General features: G+C 25.2%; 3 protein-coding genes and 1 long non-coding RNA gene across 8 annotated transcripts; 1 reads left to right on the top strand and 3 right to left on the bottom strand.

Annotated features, from left to right (window-relative positions):
* Positions 1–1533: 1533 nt before the first annotated feature.
* LOC142644861 (uncharacterized) lies at positions 1534–2244 on the top strand. 2 transcript variants are annotated; one of them, XR_012846042.1, is made up of 3 exons: positions 1537–1763; positions 1853–2089; positions 2174–2244. It is a non-coding gene; the product is annotated as an uncharacterized LOC142644861 (long non-coding RNA). The 2 variants fall into 2 exon arrangements; XR_012846041.1 differs by having other exon boundaries at positions 1534–2089.
* Positions 2245–2316: 72 nt separating this feature from the next.
* On the bottom strand, positions 2317–3102 carry LOC113794958 (uncharacterized). Its single transcript, XM_075819477.1, has 2 exons — positions 2809–3102; positions 2317–2741 (listed from the first exon to the last, which is right to left on the bottom strand). The coding sequence occupies exons 1-2, from the start codon at positions 3100–3102 to the stop codon at positions 2676–2678; spliced, it is 360 nt and encodes a 119-aa protein (XP_075675592.1). The 3' UTR covers positions 2317–2675.
* Positions 3103–5882: 2780 nt separating this feature from the next.
* LOC113794952 (uncharacterized) lies at positions 5883–9233 on the bottom strand. 2 transcript variants are annotated; one of them, XR_012846032.1, is made up of 3 exons: positions 7974–9233; positions 7524–7900; positions 6980–7032 (listed from the first exon to the last, which is right to left on the bottom strand). XR_012846032.1 is itself a non-coding variant. In XM_075819412.1 (2 exons), the coding sequence occupies exon 2, from the start codon at positions 6954–6956 to the stop codon at positions 5907–5909; it is 1050 nt and encodes a 349-aa protein (XP_075675527.1). In that variant the 5' UTR covers positions 6957–7032; positions 7524–7834; the 3' UTR covers positions 5883–5906. The 2 variants fall into 2 exon arrangements, 1 of the variants encoding a protein (XP_075675527.1); XM_075819412.1 differs by lacking the exon at positions 7974–9233 and having other exon boundaries at positions 5883–7032; positions 7524–7834.
* Positions 9234–9722: 489 nt separating this feature from the next.
* On the bottom strand, positions 9723–14273 carry LOC113794957 (uncharacterized). Of its 3 annotated transcripts, XM_075819575.1 has the most exons (4): positions 12615–14273; positions 12423–12551; positions 9985–10485; positions 9723–9915 (listed from the first exon to the last, which is right to left on the bottom strand). In XM_075819575.1, the coding sequence occupies exons 1-4, from the start codon at positions 13458–13460 to the stop codon at positions 9850–9852; spliced, it is 1542 nt and encodes a 513-aa protein (XP_075675690.1). In that variant the 5' UTR covers positions 13461–14273; the 3' UTR covers positions 9723–9849. The 3 variants fall into 3 exon arrangements, with proteins under 3 accessions (XP_075675690.1, XP_075675688.1, XP_075675691.1); XM_075819573.1 differs by having other exon boundaries at positions 12423–14273; XM_075819576.1 differs by lacking the exon at positions 9723–9915 and having other exon boundaries at positions 10122–10217; positions 10275–10485; positions 12423–14271.
* Positions 14274–20146: the final 5873 nt, after the last annotated feature.

The raw sequence follows: 20146 nt of genomic DNA, 5'->3' as shown, positions 1-20146 counted from the left end.
CTCATTTGTAACATTGTCCTTGTTGTTGTTGTTGTTGTTGTTGTCGGGTATGAAAAGAGGACGCCCCGCAAGCTAAGGTCCAAGTTTATGAAACCAAAAATCGATATGATGATGATGATGATGGGCCCCAATTTTTTTTTTTTGAACGATATCAACAACAATAACCACCACTTGATTTCTTTTTTTTTCTTTCTCTTTTCAAAATGATAAATTTTTTCAACACCTTAAAATTTTTTGTCATCAAGGGGCCGCAATATTCTCATTGATTTTCTACTTTTTTTTTATTGTTGAAATTTTTTTTCTTAATGATAATGATCGATTGGTTGATTGTCACCAATGAAACAAAATTTTTTTCATTCGAATTTTATTTCGAATGCAGACAATCGATTGTATCGTTTTGATTTCGACATTAATACGACCCTCACTTTGATCTGATATAATAAATGAAACATATCGGATTACAATCAATATATGATTATAATTATTCAATTGATCAGATCCAAGATTAGATTAGATTATTTTTTAATAATAATGAAACCGGAGAAGAAGAAGAAGAAGAGAAAAAAACATGCATGATTACATCCTTAAACATTTTAATATAAAAAAACGATTGTTCGATATATAATCGATACTTTTCTCTTTTTGTTGTTGCCGATATTATCATTCGAATGTCGAATGTCGAATGAAAAAAAGAAACGGTAGCCCGAAATGTGTCAAAAAAAAAAAGCCTAAAGAGAACATATGAAACTAATACTACCCGAAAAATTATTTCTTTTTCTTTTATGTTCGCAACAATTATTATTATGAAACATAAAGCCAAAAACGACGAACACAAAAGAAAAATGTGTTAATGAACAATGGGCAAATGAATGAATGAATGAATGAGAGATGTAGAGCAGTATAGGAATAAATTGAATTGAATTGAATTTATGGTTATTTGAATAGAATGAAATTTTTTGTTGCGACAAAAAAAAAGAAAGAAAGAAAGCCAATAAATGGTAAGTGTTGATGATCATTATCAATAGAGCACAAGATAAATGAGAATATAGTATGGTATCCGTCCCCTCTTAATTTAATCCACTTGAAGAGTCAAAAACGAGACATATTGAGTGTTGATTGCTCTCTCTCTCTCTCTCTCTCTCTCTCCCACTTTGATGAGTGTTCCATATCTCTTTTATATGTATGTTTCCCTCTCCAAAAAGAAAAAAAACCAATAAACGGAACACAACGGATCTATAGAAAAAAAAAATTTGGTGAAAAATTTCCATTCTTCTTTTCGGTTGTTGTTGTTGTTGTTGAATCGATATTATTCACTTTACAGTTTCTCATTCATTTATTTATTCATATCACAGACACACTCTCCGATATTTATCCATTGTGAATGAACAAAAACATAACAAACACAACAAAACAAAATTGAACAAAAGTGAAGCAAAAAAAAAAAAAAAAAAATTATTCAGATTTAAAGCCAGGTTTTATGAAAGTGTGAAGTATTATTATTATTATGGATCTCAATTTCTCATTGTCATTGTCATCATCATCATTTAACAGAAAAAAAAAATCATTCAAACCGAAAAAGAGAATTTAATTTTATTGTCTCCTATGATATTCACACAAAATGTATACCAGCGATTAATGAAAATCAAAAAAATCTTATCGATCAAGAATTGAATTGAACAATCGATTGTTACGACAATCATCCTCATCGAATACACCTTGTTTTATGTATTTTGTTTGTTCGAATTTAGATTATACGACCGACGGTTAGTGATGATGATAATTCGGGTGAATACATCATCATCGTCGATTGAATGATATTTGGATTTTTTTTTTTAATTTTTTTGTTATCCAGAAAAAAAGTCATAAAATTATACGTTGAAATCCATTGGGTAAATTCTATTGTGTGTGTGTGGAAAACAAAAACAAAAAAATTACAGAAAAGAAGAAATTTTGCCCATAAAATCGTTTGATATCGTCGTTGTTGTATGAAATGGGTGCGAAAAAAAACCAGACTGGAGGCCATGATGAAACAAAACGAAAAAAAAAGAAAAATTCAAAAGTCGAAAGGCTGATATTGTTAAAATTTGGGGTAAGCAACAAAATTCAATTGAAAGTCGAATATTGAACAAGATTTATTCATAAATTTTGTTTTTTGTTTTTTTTCTTGGTTTAGATGACGGGAAACAAGAAAAAAAACAAGATCAAACAAAATCGACCGATCCAAATTGGTTTGTCAAGTACGAATTGTCGATTGTGTTTAATGAAATATTTAATGATTTTTGATTGGAAAAAAAAATCTATTAGATATTGGGGGGAAAAATAGCATCTTGAATTAGCTTGAATTTATTAATTTTTTACGAGAGTTTTTTTTAATAATGTTAAAAATCGATTGTTGAAAACAACAAAAACAACAAATCGAAATAAAAGTTCTTAGTGAGTGAGTTTCTTTTTTTTTCGTCAAACAAAACAAAAAAATTGATTTAACAACAAAAACCAAAGGAAATAAAAGTTTTGAAATTTTAAATGGTTAACAAAAAAAAAACTTTGAATGAATTTTCAATCGGGTTGCTATGACAAAATTCTGACTGAAATTATTTAGGTTTTTTTTGTGTGTGTGTTTGTGTGTCGGTGTTAATTCCATTTTGAAATTTTGAATGAACTAATTCTTGATTTTTTTAGACATTATTATTATGGAAAAATGTGAATGTTATCAACATTAAAGCGAAATAGGACATTAAAAGCTAAATATGGAATAGAAAAAATTGATTTAATTCATTGAAATGAATAATATCATCAAAAAAACATTACCTGAAAAGAATTATGATAATTAATGATAGCAATACGACCACAATAAAAACCAAAACCATTACCGGTAGTTGATAAACGTTCATAAAATTCATGAACTTGCCATTTAATTGTTGGTTCTTTCATATATGATTGAATCGTTGGTAATTGTCGTTTAAATTGATGAGCAGAATAAATCAATAATGATGCAACTAAAAATACATTGAATAAAACAAACGATTGAAATATTAAAAATCCTAAATACATAAATCGATTATTTAATGAATCATATTTGAATAAACAATTATAGATACACATTATATTCAATGGAATATTGGATATTATTGCCATACAATAAGCATTATTCCAAACATCTTGACCACTTGAAAACGTCGCCAACATAATAAACGTTGACAATGTAATGAGAATTTTTTCCTATAACTAAGATCAACGAATAATTGTTTAAATTTTTCATTCAAAAAATTCATCTGTGATACATAGAATATTAGACTGATTGAAGCAAAATCGAAAAAAAGAACAGCATTTCGTATGAAAATATAAACACAATATAGATTAAAAATACAATCAAATAATGCTAATGGCCATAAATTCCACATATGAATATGAATAAAATTAAAATATTTCAAACAAGCAAGATTGAATGTAGTAGATATAACCAATGTCAACAAAAGTACATCCATACAATGTAATATAAACATTGTTATTGCCAATGCGATTCTTTGCTTTAAACCAGTATAGCTGAAAAATTTTAATTTAAATTTTTCAAATTTATAAAGATCAATATCCAACATTATTCGTATGAACAATTTATCTAAGAAATTTTTTTCATTTTTCTTCAACATTATCGCCAAAGAATTATGCATAAATTTTGTTGATTTGGTCGTAATTGATATTGATTCATTAGATTCATTGTTATTATTTATAACAGTTTTGATCGCCTTATTTATTATATTCATATTTTTTCCACGAATAATTGAATTATGAAAATGATCATAATTACGAATGGTAATATCATATAATGACCGACATGCTAGAGAATTTCTATCGGTTAAAAATATTACATATTCACTATGTAAAATATATAGCTGTACATTGATAAACGTTGATTTACGTTTACCAAATATTTTCATAATTTTTTTATTCAATATATTCATTTGTGATGCAAAAAATGTAAAATTTATTAATGCAAAATCAAAATAAAGTACAGCATTTCTTAAAGCAATATAACCACAATAAAGGTGATAAATACAATCGAACAATGCTAATGGCCATAAATCCAACATATGATTGTAGATAAATTCAAAATATTTCAAACAAGCAAGTGTAAATGTAGTGGATATAACAAATGTTAACAAAAATACATCCATAAAATGTAATGTAAACATTGTCATTGCCAATGCGATTCGTTGATTTAAACCAGCATAGCTAAATATTTTTAAACGTAATTTTTCAAATTTATGAAGATTTGTTTCCAACATTAACCGAATGATTAATTTATCTAGGAAACTTTTATGATTTTTATTCAACATTCTTACCAAAGAATCATGCATCATTTCCGATGATGTTGCTAATGATGATGATATTGTTTTATCAAAATTTTCTTCGTTACTTAATGATTTGATTACCGTTTGAATCATATTCATATCTTTACCATGATAAATTGATCTACGAAAATGATCATAATTACGATTAGAAATATCGTATAGAAAATTCCATGTAAGTGATTTATGATTATTTAAAAAAATTACATGCTGAGTATGTAGAATGAAAATTGTAAAAATTGTCAATATAATCGATGTTATACAACAATCAGTAAGATTTAATAATGTTCCATTATCTAGATGATGAAAATAATTGAATAATGGTGCAGCAGTTGTATCATATGGACAATATGAACGTACGAAAGATTCATTCATAAAACTAAGTAAAACATAGAATGATAAACGTACAGTTTGAATGATGATCAATAGAAATTCAAATAACCACCAACGACGATTTTTTTGATCCAATATTTGTTCCAATCGATAATAATATTTTAAACGATCGAAAAACATTGTCGAATTAAAACAGGTATTTTTGCAAATGCAATCAACAAATGAATTGATTAGGACAACTGGAGAATTTACGAAGAACCTTACGAAAGAAAGAATGAATCAAGATGAAAATTATGAATTGGTAAATTATTATTATTATTTTTTTGTCGACGAATATGATATGATTTTTATATGAATTTCATTCATGGAATTCATGGTTTTTTTCTTCACTTATTTCGTAATGGATTTTTCACAACAACGAAACAAAATAAAAAAAAAGTACAATTTTTTTCTGGATCTTTTACGTTTTTTTTATTAAATAAAAGTTTAAAACTTATTGTTTTCTCTTAAATAAAACAGTTAATGAATTTGATCATTTAAGGTTTCTATGACAAAATGATTCACTTTTTGTTTCCTTCGACATATTTTTTTCCGAACAAAGATTGTCATACACGATCGATTGATGGCCACATAGAGAATTTTTTACTAATGAATAATTCATAAAAAAATACATCATTTTTTTATGTGAACAAAAAATTGATTTTATTTTATTGCGTAACATAAAAAATTTTAGATATTATTATTTAAAAAGAATTTAAACATTATCAACATGAAGGCAAAATATGAAATTAAAAGCTATTAGTAGTTACAACAGAAAAAAAATAATTAATTAAAAAAGTTGTTTTATAAAATTATTTATTTGATACAAATATATTACATTACCTGAAATGAATTATGATAATTAATAAGTGCAATACGACCACAATAAAATCCAAAACCAGTATCGGTGTTTGTTAAACGTTCATAAAATTCATTTACCTGCCATTTAATTGATGGTGGTTTTTTCATACATGATTGTATGATTGGTAATTGTCGTTTAAATTGATGGAAATAAAAATTCAATAATGATGCAACATAAATAACATTGGATAGAATAAACATCTGAAATATGAGGAATCCTAAATACATAAATTGATTATTGAATGAATTATAACGAAATACAAGATTATAGATCAACATTATATTCAATGGAATATTGGCCATAATACCCATAAAATATACAACATTTCAAACATCATGACCACTATACATTATACAATATGTCATATGTTGATGTTGTCGTTGAAATTGACGCCATACCATTAGACGTAAATAATTCAATCGAGAATTTATCATATGTCTACTATTTTCGAAAATCTTTCGAAGTTTTTTATTCAAGCTATTCATTTGTGATGAATAAAATACAAAACCAATTGTAGAAAAATTAAAATAAAGTGTACAATTTCTAATTAACATATAACCAGAATAAATATGATTAATACAATCAAATAATGCTAATGGCCATAAATTCCACATATGAATACGAATAAAATTAAAATATTTTAAACAGGCAAAATTTAATGTAGTCGATATAACCAATATAAACAAAAATACATCCAAACAATTTAATAAAAACATTGTCATTACTAATGCCATTCGTTGCTTTAAACCGGCATAGCTGAATACTTGTAATTGTAATTTTTCAAACTTATAAATATCGATATCCAACATTAGCTGAATGATTAATTTATCAATAAAATTTTTTGGATTTTTTTTCAATATTCTTGCTAAACAATCATGTATGATTCTAGGCGATGAATTTAGCATAGATTCATTGAATTCATAACAATTATTGAACGTTCTGATCACTGTTTTAATCATATCTACATTTTGTACATGAACAATTGAATTACGATAATGATCATAATTACGATTGGATATATCATATAGTAAACACCATGTTATTGAATTATGATCATTTAAAAATAACATATATTGACTGTGTAGAATAAAAATCAAAAATATTGTCAATATAATCAATGTTAGACGACAATCAATAAGATTTAATGGTGTTCCGTTATTCAAATGATTAAAATAATCAAATAATGGTGCAGCAGTTGTATCATATGGACAATATGATCGTAATACAGATTCACCCATAAAACTAAGTAAAACATAGAACAGAAAACGCCCGGTTTGAATGGTGATCATTATCAATTCACATTGCCACCATAGACGATTTTTTGGATTCAATAATTGTTCAAATTGATGATAATATTTTAGACGATCCAGCAACATTGTTGATTAATGAAAAAAAAAGTGTAGCAATCATCCACAAAATGTCAAATGAAAATGAAATAACTGATGAATTTCACTATGTTTGCAGTGAAAATTGTTTGCGAAAAAAAAATCATTAAAGATGGAAGATTAATTGTTTTTTTGTTTTGAAAACGTTATTGTTCAAGTACAAAGCTATTTTTTTTGTCAAGGAGAATTGTAAAAATAAAATATGTTTGACATTTTACAAAGTACAACTAAGAGAGAGAGAGAGAGAGAGGGGAAAATTATTGCTTTTTTTAACTAATCATTTTTCTTTGCGGAAGAAAACAACATAATTAATTGGTTAATTTTTTTTTTTTGAAAAGTTTTCAAAGGTGTAATTCATTCATCATATAAAGAATCAATAATCAAAGCAAATATGTTTTTACAAATGTGAATAAAGTATAAACAGAATAAAGATAGAATAATAGAATGAATAAAAGAAAAATGTAATGCTTATTCTCAGTCATAATCGGTAATGATGATCGAAAATTGTTCTTGAAAAAAAGATCTCACTTTCTTTTCGAATAATAATAAAAAAACTACCTGATAATTTTTTTATCATTCAATTTCCATTTAATTAGATAATGTTTGTTGGCAACCAAATTGAAAATTTAAATGTCGACTTTTTGGATTGTTTTGTTTCAATTTAAAATGATGATTATCAATTTTGACTGAAAAATTTTAAATGAATTTTTCACCTTTCTGGTTTCTATGACAAAATAATAATTGATTTTTACTTTTTGTTTTTCATTCAATCAATACTTTAAAATTCCAATTAACCAGAATATTTGAATCATTGAAAACAAAATTGACAAATTAAAAACAACAAAAAAACTATTATGATTGATAATAATTTAGAGATTATTATTACGAAAAAATGTAAACATTATCATCATGAAGCCAAAATATGAGATTAAAAGCTGAAAAATGAAAATGAAAAGTAAAAGAATATTATTCCATTGATTGAATATTGAAAATATTATGGAATATTACCTGAAAAGAATTTTGAAAATTAATAATAGCAATACGACCACAATAAATACCAAAACCAATAACAGTGGTTGTTAAACGTTCATAAAATTCATTCACTTGCCATTTAATTGATGATGATTTTTTCATACATAATTGTATGATTGGTAATTGTTGTTTGAATTGATGAAATGAAAAATTTAATAATGTTGCAACTAAAACAATAGTGAAAATGATAAATGTTTGAAATATTAAAAAACCTAAATACATAAATCGGTTATTCAATGAATTATAACGAAATATTAGATTATAGATACATAATATGTTGAATGGAATATTTGAAATTATTGCAATAAAATAAGCATTATTCCAAATATCCAGACCACTATACATTAAACAATGTGTCATATGTTGATGTTGTCGTTGAAATTGTTGCCAAATTAATTGACGTAAATAATTTAATTGAGAATTCATCAAATTTCGATGATTGCCAAACACCTGATTAAGTTTTCTATTTAAACTATTCATCTGTAATACATAGTAAATAAGACTAATTAAAGAAAAATTAAAATAAAGTGTACAATTTCTAATGAAAATATATCCACAATAAAGATGATTAATACAATCGATTATTGCAAATGGCCATAAATTCATCATATGAATATGGATAAAATTAAAATATTTTAAACAACCAAGATTGAATGTAGTTGATATAACCAATATCATCATGAAAACATCAATGCAATGTAAAGTAAACATTGTAATAGCCAATTCGATTCTTTGTTTTAAACCAGCATAGCTGAATACTTTTAAACGTAATTTTTCAAATTTATAAAGATCAATATATAACATTAACTGTATGATTAATTTATCCAAGAAATTCTTTTCATTTTTTCTTATCATTTTTTTCAAAACATTATGCATCATTTTTGATGATGAATTCGATATAGTTTTATTGAATTTATTTCTATAAAACAATGTTTTGATTATCATTTTAGAAATATTCATATTTTGTCCATTGATTATCGATACACGATATTGATCATAATTACGATTGGAAACATCAAATAATAATCGCCATGCAATAAAATTATGATCAGTTAAAAATATTATATATTGACTATGTAGAATAAAAAAGAAAAAAAATGTCAAAATAATTGATGTTAAACGACAATCAGTAAGATTTAATGGTGTTCCATTGTTTTGATGATTAAAATAATGAAATAATGGTGCAGCGGTTGTATCATATGGACAATATGAACGTAAAACCGATTCACCCATAAAACTAAGAATAACATAGAACAGAAAACGTCCTGTTTGAATGGTGAGTATTATGAATTCAAATAACCACCATTGACGATTATTTGTATCCATTAATTGTTCAAATTGATGATGAAATTTTAGACGATCAAACAACATTGTTGATCAAAGTAATCGAGAATATATGATAACAACAACTGTAAAGACCAATGAAACAAGAATGAAATAAAGAAAGTAATAAACAAATCTAACAGAAAAAAAAGTAATTATTGAATCATTTTCCAAATGAAAATTGTTCATAGAATATTAATCTCCAAGGTGGTAAAATTTCTTTGAAAAAAAATAATAAAACGTCTTATAATCGATTCAATTCAAGTATATTATCTTTAATTTTATAATGTATTTTTTTGTGTTTAACGGATTCGGATTAATCTTTTTTATTATTATAACACAAGAATAATTTAATAATGATCAGAATTCATAATATAATTTGCTGATAATAAATGCGTTAAAGTTGAATGTTAATTACAGGGAAAATAAGCGATGATATATTTTTTTTTGTTGTTGTCAATTTTGAAGTATCCATGGGAATATTTTTTTCCACAGATTAATTATTCTATATTATTTATTTCGATATAATTTAGACATTATTATTGAAAAAGAATTTAAACATTATCAACATAAAGCCAAAATATGACATTAAAAGCTAGATTTTTTTCGAAAAAAATAGACTTGTTGAATAGAAATATTTATTTGATTTTTCAAATTAACTTACCTGAAATGAATTATGATAATTAATAATAGCAATGCGACCGCAATAAAATCCAAAACCTTTGCCGGAGGTTGTTAAACGTTCATAAAATTCATTTACCTGCCATTTAATCGTCGGCTTTTTCATACATGATTGTATAATTGGTAATTGTCGTTTAAATTGATGAGCTGAAAAATTTATTTCCGATAAAATTATAATAACAGTGGATAAGATAAAAGTTTGGAATATTATAAATCCTAAATACATAAATTCATTATTTAATGAATTAAATTTGAATACAATATTATAGATACACATTATATTCAATGGAATATTAGCCATTATGCCCATAAACAATACACCATTCCAAATTTCCATACCACCATACATTATACAATGTGTAATATGTTGATGTTGTCGTTGAAATTGTCGCCAAACTAACTGACGTAAATAATTCAATCGAGAATTCATTATATGTCTGTGATTGCCAAAAACTTTTTTAAGCTTTCTATTTAAGCTATTCATCTGTAAAACATAGAAAATGAGATTTATTGAAGAAAAATTAAAATAAAGAACAGAATTTCTGATGACAATGTAGCTACAATAAAGATGATTAATACAATCGATTATAGCAAATGGCCATAAATTCATCATATGAATACGGATAAAATTAAAATATTTTAGACAACCAAAATTTACTGAAGTAGATATAACCAATATAAACCAAAATACATCCATATAATGTAAAATAATCATTGTCATTGCCAGTGCGATTCGTTGCTTTAAACCGGCATAGGGGAATATTTTCAAACGTAATTTTTTAAATTCATAAAGATTTATATTCAACATTAGCTGTATGAAACATTTATCAATGAAAGTTTTACGATTTTTTTTCAACATTTTTGCTAAGCGATCATTTATTATTCTAGTTGATGAATTCGGCATATGTTCATCGAATTCATTGCTATTGCTTAACGCTTTAATTACCATTTTGGTTATATTCATATTTTGTTCATTAACAATTGAAGCACGATAGTAATCATAATTACGATTAGACAAATCATATAATAATCTCCATGCAAGTGTTAATTCATGATCGGTAACAAAAATTTTAAAGTCACCATATAGAACAAAAATGAAAAAAATTAATATGATAAGTGATGTAAGACGGCAATCATTAAGATTCAATGATGTTCCATCATTTAAATGAGTAAAATAATCAAATAATGGTGCAGCGGTTGTATCATATGAACAATATGATCGTAAAACGGATTCATCCATAAAACTAAGAATAACATAGAATAAAAAACGTCCGATTTGAATGGTGATCAACATCAATTCAAATAACCACCATTTACGATTTTTTGGATCCATTAATTGTTCCAATTGATGATAATATTTGAAACGATCAAATAACATGACTGAGAAGAAATCTTCAATATTGAATAATCAGTAATGCAAACACAATTGAAATAAAGAAAGTATTCAAAAAAAAACTATCAAATTATATCAGTGTTCGGAGTGAAAACTATTTAACGCATTCGCTACCGGAGATTTCGAAAAACACATAGAACTACAGCAAATAAACGACGCATATATGCGTCGCTGGTAGCGAACGCGTTAAGGAAAAAAATTCATTATTGTTATGAAATTCTTTTGAAAAGATGAATTTTTTTTAATTGTTCTTTACCACAAATATTTTCAATGAATTTTATAATAATAAGCTTTCATTTACTCACATTGCTAATAACACATTTGTGCAAAACAAATTTAAGAAATGAAAAACAAAAAAACAAAAAAAAATCAATTAATAGTTAATATTGAATTTTATAATGATTTTAACATTATTTTGTCAAGGAGAATTCATTGATAATCAATATTCGGTAAAATATGCTGTCATTTAAAGTAGAAGTAAAACAATAATGAAGAAATTACATAAAATATAATTATATTAAAGGATTATTTAATTGAAATTGAATTTGAACAAAAGTTAAGAAAAAAAAAGTTAAGAAATATATTAAATGAATGTTGATTCTCCGAAAAATAAATAAGTTAATTTTGAAGTTGCTATGACAAAATAACACTATAGTATCATTATTGAAAAAACATAATTATCATCATAAAGTCAAAATATGAAATTAAAAAATCTAAATTCAAGAATCCAAATCATTATAACGTAAATAATATAACCGTAAATTTGATAAATGTTTATGATTATTGAAAAGATGAACAAGTTTTTCATTCAATGTATTCTTTTTTGATGAATAAAATACAAGACTTCTCCCAACTAATAAATTTTTCATAATTCAATATTGTTTATTTTGATATGATTCAAATATTATTATTGAAAAAGAATTTAAACATTATCAACATAAAGGCGAAATATGAAATTAAAAGCTAGATTTTTTAAAAAATAAACATGTTGAATAGAAATATTTATTTGATTTTTCAAATTAACTTACCTGGAAGGAATTATGATAATTAATAATACCAATACGACCGCAATAAAAACCAAAACCAATTTCAGTGGTTGTTAAACGTTCATAAAATTCATTAACCTGCCATTTAATTGATGGTTTTTTCATACCTAACTGTATAATCGGTAATTGTCGTTTAAATTGATTAGCTGAAAAATGCATTGTTGAAGCATTTACCATGATTGCAGATAGAACAAACATTTGAGAAATTAAAAATCCTAAATACATAAATTGATTATTGAATGAATCATTTCGAAATACAAGATTATAGATGCACATTATATTCAATGGAATATTGGCCATAATACCAATAAAGTATACATCATTCCAAAGATCATGACCACTATACATTATACAATAGGTCATATGTTGATGTTGTCGTTGAAATTGAAGCCAAACTAACTGACGTAAATAATTCAATCGAGAATTCATTATATGTCTGTGATTGACGAATAGATCGTTAATCATTTTATTTAATGAATTCAACTGTGATGCATAAAAAATGAGACCTATTGAAGAAATATTAAAATAAAGTAAAGAATTTCGTATGAAAATATATCCACAATAAAGATGATTAATACAATCGATTATAGCAAATGGCCATAAATTCCACATATGAATGCGAATAAAATTAAAATATTTCAAACAGCCAAGATTTAATGTAGTAAATATAACCAATGTCGAAAGAAATACATCAATACAATGTAATATAGCCATTGTCATTGCCAATGCGATTCGTTGCTTCAAACCGGTATAATTTAATACTTTTAATCGTAATTTATTAAACTTAAAAAGGTCAATATTTAACATGACCTGTATGAACAATTTATCTATTAAACTTTTTCGATTTTTGATCAACAATTTTTTCAAACAATTATGTAATGATGATGATGAATTTGGTTTAGGTTCATCGAAATCATTGCTATTACTTAATGCTTTAATTATCATTTTGGTTACATTCATATTTTGTTCATGTAATGATTGAATTACGATAATGATCATAATTACGATTAGAAACATCATATAATATAGTCCATGATAGTAAAATATGATTGGTCAAAAACAATATATAATGACTGTGCAGAATAAAAAAGAAATATAATGTTAAAATAATTGATGTTAAACGGCAATCATTAAGATTTAATGGTGTTCCATCATTAAAATGTGTAAAATAATGAAATAATGGTGCAGCGGTTGTATCGAATGGACAATATGATCGTAATACAGATTCACCCATAAAACTAAGTATAACATAAAATAGAAAACGTCCTGTTTGAATGGTGAGCAAAATGAATTCAAATAGCCACCATTGATGATTTTTTTGATCCATCAATTGTTCCAATTGATGATGAAATTTTAGACGATCAAACAACATTGTTGATCAAAAGCAATAATGACTTTGTTCATAAATTTTAAAAAACAATGAATAAAAAAATGACTAAACGACAATAACTAATAAATTTATATTTTTAATGCTAAAGCGGCATTGAATTGTCTTATGACTGCAGTTTATTGTATACTAGCATTGCAAGCCATTGGCCATTGGCTTCGTCCACTAAGTGGACGAAGTCTAGCTTAGTCATAAGGCCAAGTCCAATGCAAGCCAGCCATTTGTTTATGTAAAAAATCAAAAGATCCTTATAAATAAAAAATGCAAGCCATCCATTTTTCGAGCATGCGCATTGAAATAGAAAAAAGTGTTTCGTCTCAGCCAGCCAGCCAGCCAGCCAGCCAGCCAGTCAGTGTTTTACTTTTTTATGTTATTAGATATTTCCTTTTAATTTTATAATGATTTATTTTTGTTTGAACATTTCGAATTAATTTCTTTATTAGGAAAAACTCAATAATGATCAATATTCCGTAAAATTGGTTGATATTAAAAGGCTGAAATTACTTTTGAACAACTGTTAATGGATGTTGATTCTCCAAAAAAAAAAAAAAGCAAAACAAATTATGAATTTTCAAGTTTCAATGACCAAAATTACAACAAAAAAAATCTATTGATTCTATAATAATCGATATAATTTTAGACATTATTATTGAAAAAGAATTTAAACATTATCAACATAAAACCAAGATATGAAATTAAAAGCTAAATTTAAAAATGAAAAAAAATAAAATAAATTATTCAAGTTGTTTTAGGTAATAAAAAGTATATATAGAAAACATACCTGAAAAGTATTTCGATAATTAATAATAGCAATACGACCCAAATAAAAACCAAAACCATTATCGGTGGTTGTTAAACGTTCATAAAATTCATTAATTTGCCATTTAATCGTTAATTCTTTCATGTATAATTGTATAATGGGTAATTGTCGTTTAAATTGATGAGAAGAAAAATTTATAGTCGATGCATTTGTCAGAATATTTGATAGAACAAATATTTGAGAAAACGAAAATCCTAAATACATAAATCTATTATTTAATGAATCATAACGAAATACAAGATCATAGATGCACATTATATTCAATGGAATATTTGCCATTACGCCCACAAAGTATACTTCATTCCAAATATCATTACCACTTTTCATTATACAATATGTCATATGTTGATGTTGTCGTTGAAATTTTCGCAAAATAAATAGAAGTAAATAATATAAACGAAAATTCATTAAGTGTTTACAAGTTCCAAAAACATGATTAAGTTTTCTATTCAATGAATTCATCTGTGATTTTAATGATATAAGACTGATTGCAGAAAAATTAAAATAAAGTAAAGAATTTCGTATGAAAATATAGCCACAATAAAGATGATTAATACAATCGATTATAGCAAATGGCCATAAATTCCACATATGAATACGAATAAAATTAAAATATTGAACACAGCCAAGATTTAATGTAGTAAATATAACCAATGTCGAAAGAAATACATTCATACAATGTAATACAAACATTGTCAATATCAATTCGATTCGTTGTTTCAAACCGATATAGTTAAAATATTTTAAATGTAATTTTTCAAATTTATAAAGATCAATATTCAACATTAGCTGTATGATTAATTTATCAATAAAACTTTTGGGATTTTTCTTCAACATTTTGACCAAACAATTATGTAATGATGATGATGAATTTGGTTTAGGTTCATCGAAATCATTGCTATTACTTAATGCTTTGATTATCATTTTGGTCATATTCATATTTTGTTCATTGATGATTGAATTATGATAATGATCATAATTACGATTAGAAAGATCATTTAAAAAATGCCATGTTAATAAATTTCTATCAGTTAAATATATCATATATTGACTGTGTAGAATATATATGTAAAAAATTAATAATATAATCGATGTTATACGACTATCGGTAATATTCAATGATGTACCATTGTTTTGATGATAAAAATAATTGAATAATGGTGCAGCGGTTGTATCATATGGACAGTATGATCGTATTACGGATTCATCCATAAAACTAAGTATAACATAGAATAGAAAACGTCCAGTTTGAATAATGAGAAGCCATAATTCGCATATCCACCATTTACGATTATTTCGATCTAATACTTGTTCAAATTGATGATAATATTTTAAACGATCAAAAAACATGGTCGATCCACAAAACAATGTATATATTCTTAAATTGTTCACTCAAAATGCCAACAGAAAATGAATTTTTTTTTTTTTAAATTGTAGAAAATAAAAGAACTAATGAATTATTTCATCTTGTTTTCAGTGAGAAAATTGTTTACGAAAAAAAAATCATTAAAGATGGGAAAAATTTAATTGTATTTTGGAATCGTTAATGTTCAATTTTCAATTGTAGTTTTTTTCTCTAAGGAAAGATTTTTGATATTATTTTTGTCAAGGAAAAAATAAAATATGTTGATGGGGTTAATTACAACTATAAAAGAGGGGAAAATAAAATTAATGTTTTTTTTTTGTTTTAGTTAATTGAATAATTTTATATTTTTTTTCGAGAAAAAAAACAACCATAGTTAATTGGTAAATTTTTCGAAAAGTTTCTATGGTGAAATTCATTCATCATAAATAATCGATTTATGTTATCGTATTTTTTTCCGGCAATTTTTTTTTTAATTTTTTTTCAGCCCGAAACCCTGTATCGATGTATTGATGTCAGTGATTTCGATATAATTTAGGCATTATTATTTAAAAAAAATTTAAACATTATCAACATGAAACCAAAATATGAAATTAAAAGCTAAATTCCAAAAATTTAAATTATTTGATTAATTTTTTTTCAGTTATATAAATTAAGAAAAACACATACTTCAAAAGTATTTCGATAATTAATAATAGCAATACCGCCCAAATAATAACCAAAACCAATACCTTTGGTTGTTAAACGTTCATAGAATTCATTAACCTGCCATTTAATTGAAAATTCTTTCATACATAACTGTATAATCGGTAACTGTCGTTTAAATTGATGGAAAGAAAAATGCATTGTTGAAGCATTTAACATGATTGCGCATAGAATATACATTTGAAATATTAAGAATATTAGATACATAAATTCCTTATTCAATGAATTAGTTTTGAATACAAGATTATATATCAACATTATGTTCAATGGAACATTGGCCATGACTCCCATAAAGAATACATTATTCCAAACATCATGACCACTATACATTATACAATATGTCATATGTTGATGTTGTCGTTGAAATTGTCGCCAAATCAATAAACGTAAATAATATAACCTAGAATTTATTAAGCGTCTGCGATGGCAAAATATTTCGATAATCTTTTTATTCAATATATTCATTTGTGATGCAAAAAACATGAGACTCATAACCGAAAGATTAAAATAAAGAACTCCATTTCGAAAGAAAATATATGTGCAATAACAATGATTAATACAATCAATTAATGCTAATGGCCATAAATTCCACATATGAATTTGAATAAAATTAAAATAATTCAGACAAGCAAGATTTAATGTAGTAGATATAACCAATGTCAACATAAATACATCCAAGCAATGAAGTACGAACATTGACAGTGCCAATTTAATCCGTAGCTTCAAACCGGTATAGCTGAATACTTTTAATTTTAATTTTTCAAATTTATGAAGATCGATATTCAGCATCAGCTGTATGATTAAATTATCAATGAAACTTTTATGGCTTTTTTTCAACATTTTTGTCAAACAATTATGTAATGATGATGATGAATTTGGTTCAGGTTCATCGAAATCATTCCTACTAAACAAAGCCTTAACCACAGTTTCAGTGATATTAATATTTTGTTTAGCGATTATTAAATCACGATAATAATCATAATTACGATTAGAAACATCATATAATAAACGCCATGTTATTAATTTATGATCAGTAAAAAATAACATATATTGACTATGTAGAATAAAAATGAAAATTATGAAAAAGATAATCGATGTAATACGACAATCATTAAGATTTAATGGTGTTCCATTATTCAAATGATTAAAATAATCAAATAATGGTGCAGCAGTTGTATCATATGGACAATATGATCGTAAAACAGATTCATTCATAAAACTAAGAATAACATAGAATAAAAAACGACCGGTTTGAATGGTGATCAATATCAATTCACATTGCCACCATTGATGATTTTTTGGATCTAATAATTGTTCAAATTGATGATAATATTTTAAACGATCAAAAAACATGGTTGATATACGAAACAATGTATATATTCTTAAATTGTTCACTCAAAATGCCAACAGAAAATGAATTTTTTGAGAAAAAAAAATTGTAGAAAATAAAAGTACTAATGAATTATTTCATCAGGTTTTCAGTGAAAAAAATTGTTTACGAAAAAAATCATTAAAGATGGGAAAAAATTAATTGTTTTTTTAGAATCGTTAATGTTCAATTTACAATTGTAGTTTTTTCTCTTAGGAAAGATTTTTGACATTATTTTTGTCAAGGAAAAAATAAAATATGTTGATGGGGTTATGTACAACTATAAGAGAGAAAAAAATAAAATTAATGTTTTTTTTTTTTGTTTTAGTTAATTGAATAATTTTATATTTTTTTCGGGAAAAAAACAACCATAGTTATTTGGTAAATTTTAGGAAAAGTTTCTATGGTGAAATTCATTCATCATAAATAATCGTTTGGACATCGATTTATGTTATCGTATTTTTTTCCGGCAATATATTGACATTGATCAACATACAGGTTATCGTTTTTACCTAGATAAGAGCAAAGCGATTTTTTTTTTTGTTGCATAATTGTTTCAAACAAATCTTTCTACGTCAAACTTAAAACAAAAAATTTAGATTCCCTTTTATTATGTGATATTTTTAAACATAAATTTAAAATTGTTTGATTATAATTTAGTGATTTAGATATTATTATTACTTAAAAATGTAAATGTTATTAGCATCAGGCCAAAATATGACATTAAAAGCTGAATTTAGAAATTAAGAAAAAAAAATGTTAAAATTTTCTATTTGATTAACCGAAATATTAACAAAATACCTGAAAGGAATTATGATAATTAATAAGTGCGATACGACCACAATAATAACCGATACCAATACCGGTAGTTGTTAAACGTTCATAAAATTCATGAACCTGCAATTTAATCGATGGATCTTTAATATATAATTGTATTGCTGGTAATTGTCGTTTAAATTGATTAGCAGAAAAATGAATTGTCGATGTCATTGCCATGATTGCTGAAAGAATATACATTTGAGCGCTTAAAAATCCTAACGATATAAATTCATTATTCCATGAATTAAGTTTGAATACAAGATTATAAATGCAAACTATATTCAATGGAATATTAGCCATTACGGCTATAAGATATACATTATTCCAAACATCCTGACCACTATACATTATACAATAGGTCATATGTTGATGTTGTCGTTGAAATCGTCTCCAAAACAAATTACGTAAATAATTCAATCCTGAATTGTTTGTCAAATGTTTACGTTTGACAAATAGATCGATGATATTTTGATTTAATGAATTCATTTGTAATGAAAAAAATATAAGACTCATTGAAGCAAAATTAAAATAAATGATTCCATTTCGAAGAAGAATATATCCACAATAAAAATGATTAATACAATCGATTATGGCAAATGGCCATAAATGCCACATATGAATATGAATAAAATTAAAATATTTCAAACAACCAAAATTCAATGTAGTAGATGTTCCCAAAATCAACAAAAATATATCCATAAAATGTAATATTAACATTGACAATGCAAATTCTATTCGTCGTTCTAAACCGCTATAGCTGAATACTTTTAATCGAAAATTTTCAAATTTATAAAGATCAATATTTAGCATAAGCTGTATGATTAATTTATCAATAAAACTTTTGGGATTTTTTTTCATTATTCTTGCTAAACTGTTATGCATTATTTTCGGTGATGAATTTGAAATGAATTCATCAAATTTATTATTGTCATAAGATAACGCTTTAATTACCGTTTTAGTGAAACTATTATTTTGTTCATTGATGATTGAATCACGATATTGATCATAATTACGATTAGAAACATCATATAATAAACGCCATGCTATTGAATTATGATCAGTTAAAAACAATATATAATGACTGTATGAAATAAAAATGAAAAATATTAAAAAGATAATCGATGTTAGACGGTTTTCGATAATATTTAATGATGTTTCATTGTTTTGATAATCAAATAATGGTGCAGCGGTTGTATCATATGGACAATAAGATCGTAATACGGATTCATCCATAAAACTAAGA

Source organism: Dermatophagoides pteronyssinus, unplaced genomic scaffold (assembly GCF_027571235.1).
Source record: "Dermatophagoides pteronyssinus isolate colony J.1.1.1.1 unplaced genomic scaffold, Derpt_VIB-CSIC_2022.12 sq0004, whole genome shotgun sequence".
In the NCBI taxonomy this organism is placed as follows: Eukaryota; Metazoa; Arthropoda; class Arachnida; order Sarcoptiformes; family Pyroglyphidae; genus Dermatophagoides; species Dermatophagoides pteronyssinus.
The sequence above is the reverse complement of the archived record's forward strand: the minus strand, read 5'-3'. Positions and strand labels throughout refer to the sequence as shown.

What these genes read in the sequence shown, in the direction of transcription:
- LOC113794958 (XM_075819477.1), bottom strand. Translation starts at nt 3,102, where the DNA reads ATGTGTATCTATAATTGTTTATTCAAATATGATTCATTAAATAATCGA. An exon ending in ATTATCATAATTCTTTTCAG is followed by an intron (nt 2,742 to 2,808) that starts GTAATGTTTTTT and finishes TTCCATATTTAG; the next exon opens with CTTTTAATGTCCTATTTCGC.
- LOC113794952 (XM_075819412.1), bottom strand. Translation starts at nt 6,956, where the DNA reads ATGTTGCTGGATCGTCTAAAATATTATCATCAATTTGAACAATTATTG.
- LOC113794957 (XM_075819573.1), bottom strand. Translation starts at nt 13,460, where the DNA reads ATGATGTTTCTAATCGTAATTATGATCATTATCGTAATTCAATCATTA. An exon ending in ATTATCATAATTCCTTCCAG is followed by an intron (nt 10,486 to 12,422) that starts GTAAGTTAATTT and finishes TATGTTTTACAG; the next exon opens with ATGAATAGCTTAAATAGAAA. An exon ending in ATTATCATAATTCATTTCAG is followed by an intron (nt 9,916 to 9,984) that starts GTAAGTTAATTT and finishes AAAAAAATCTAG; the next exon opens with CTTTTAATGTCATATTTTGG.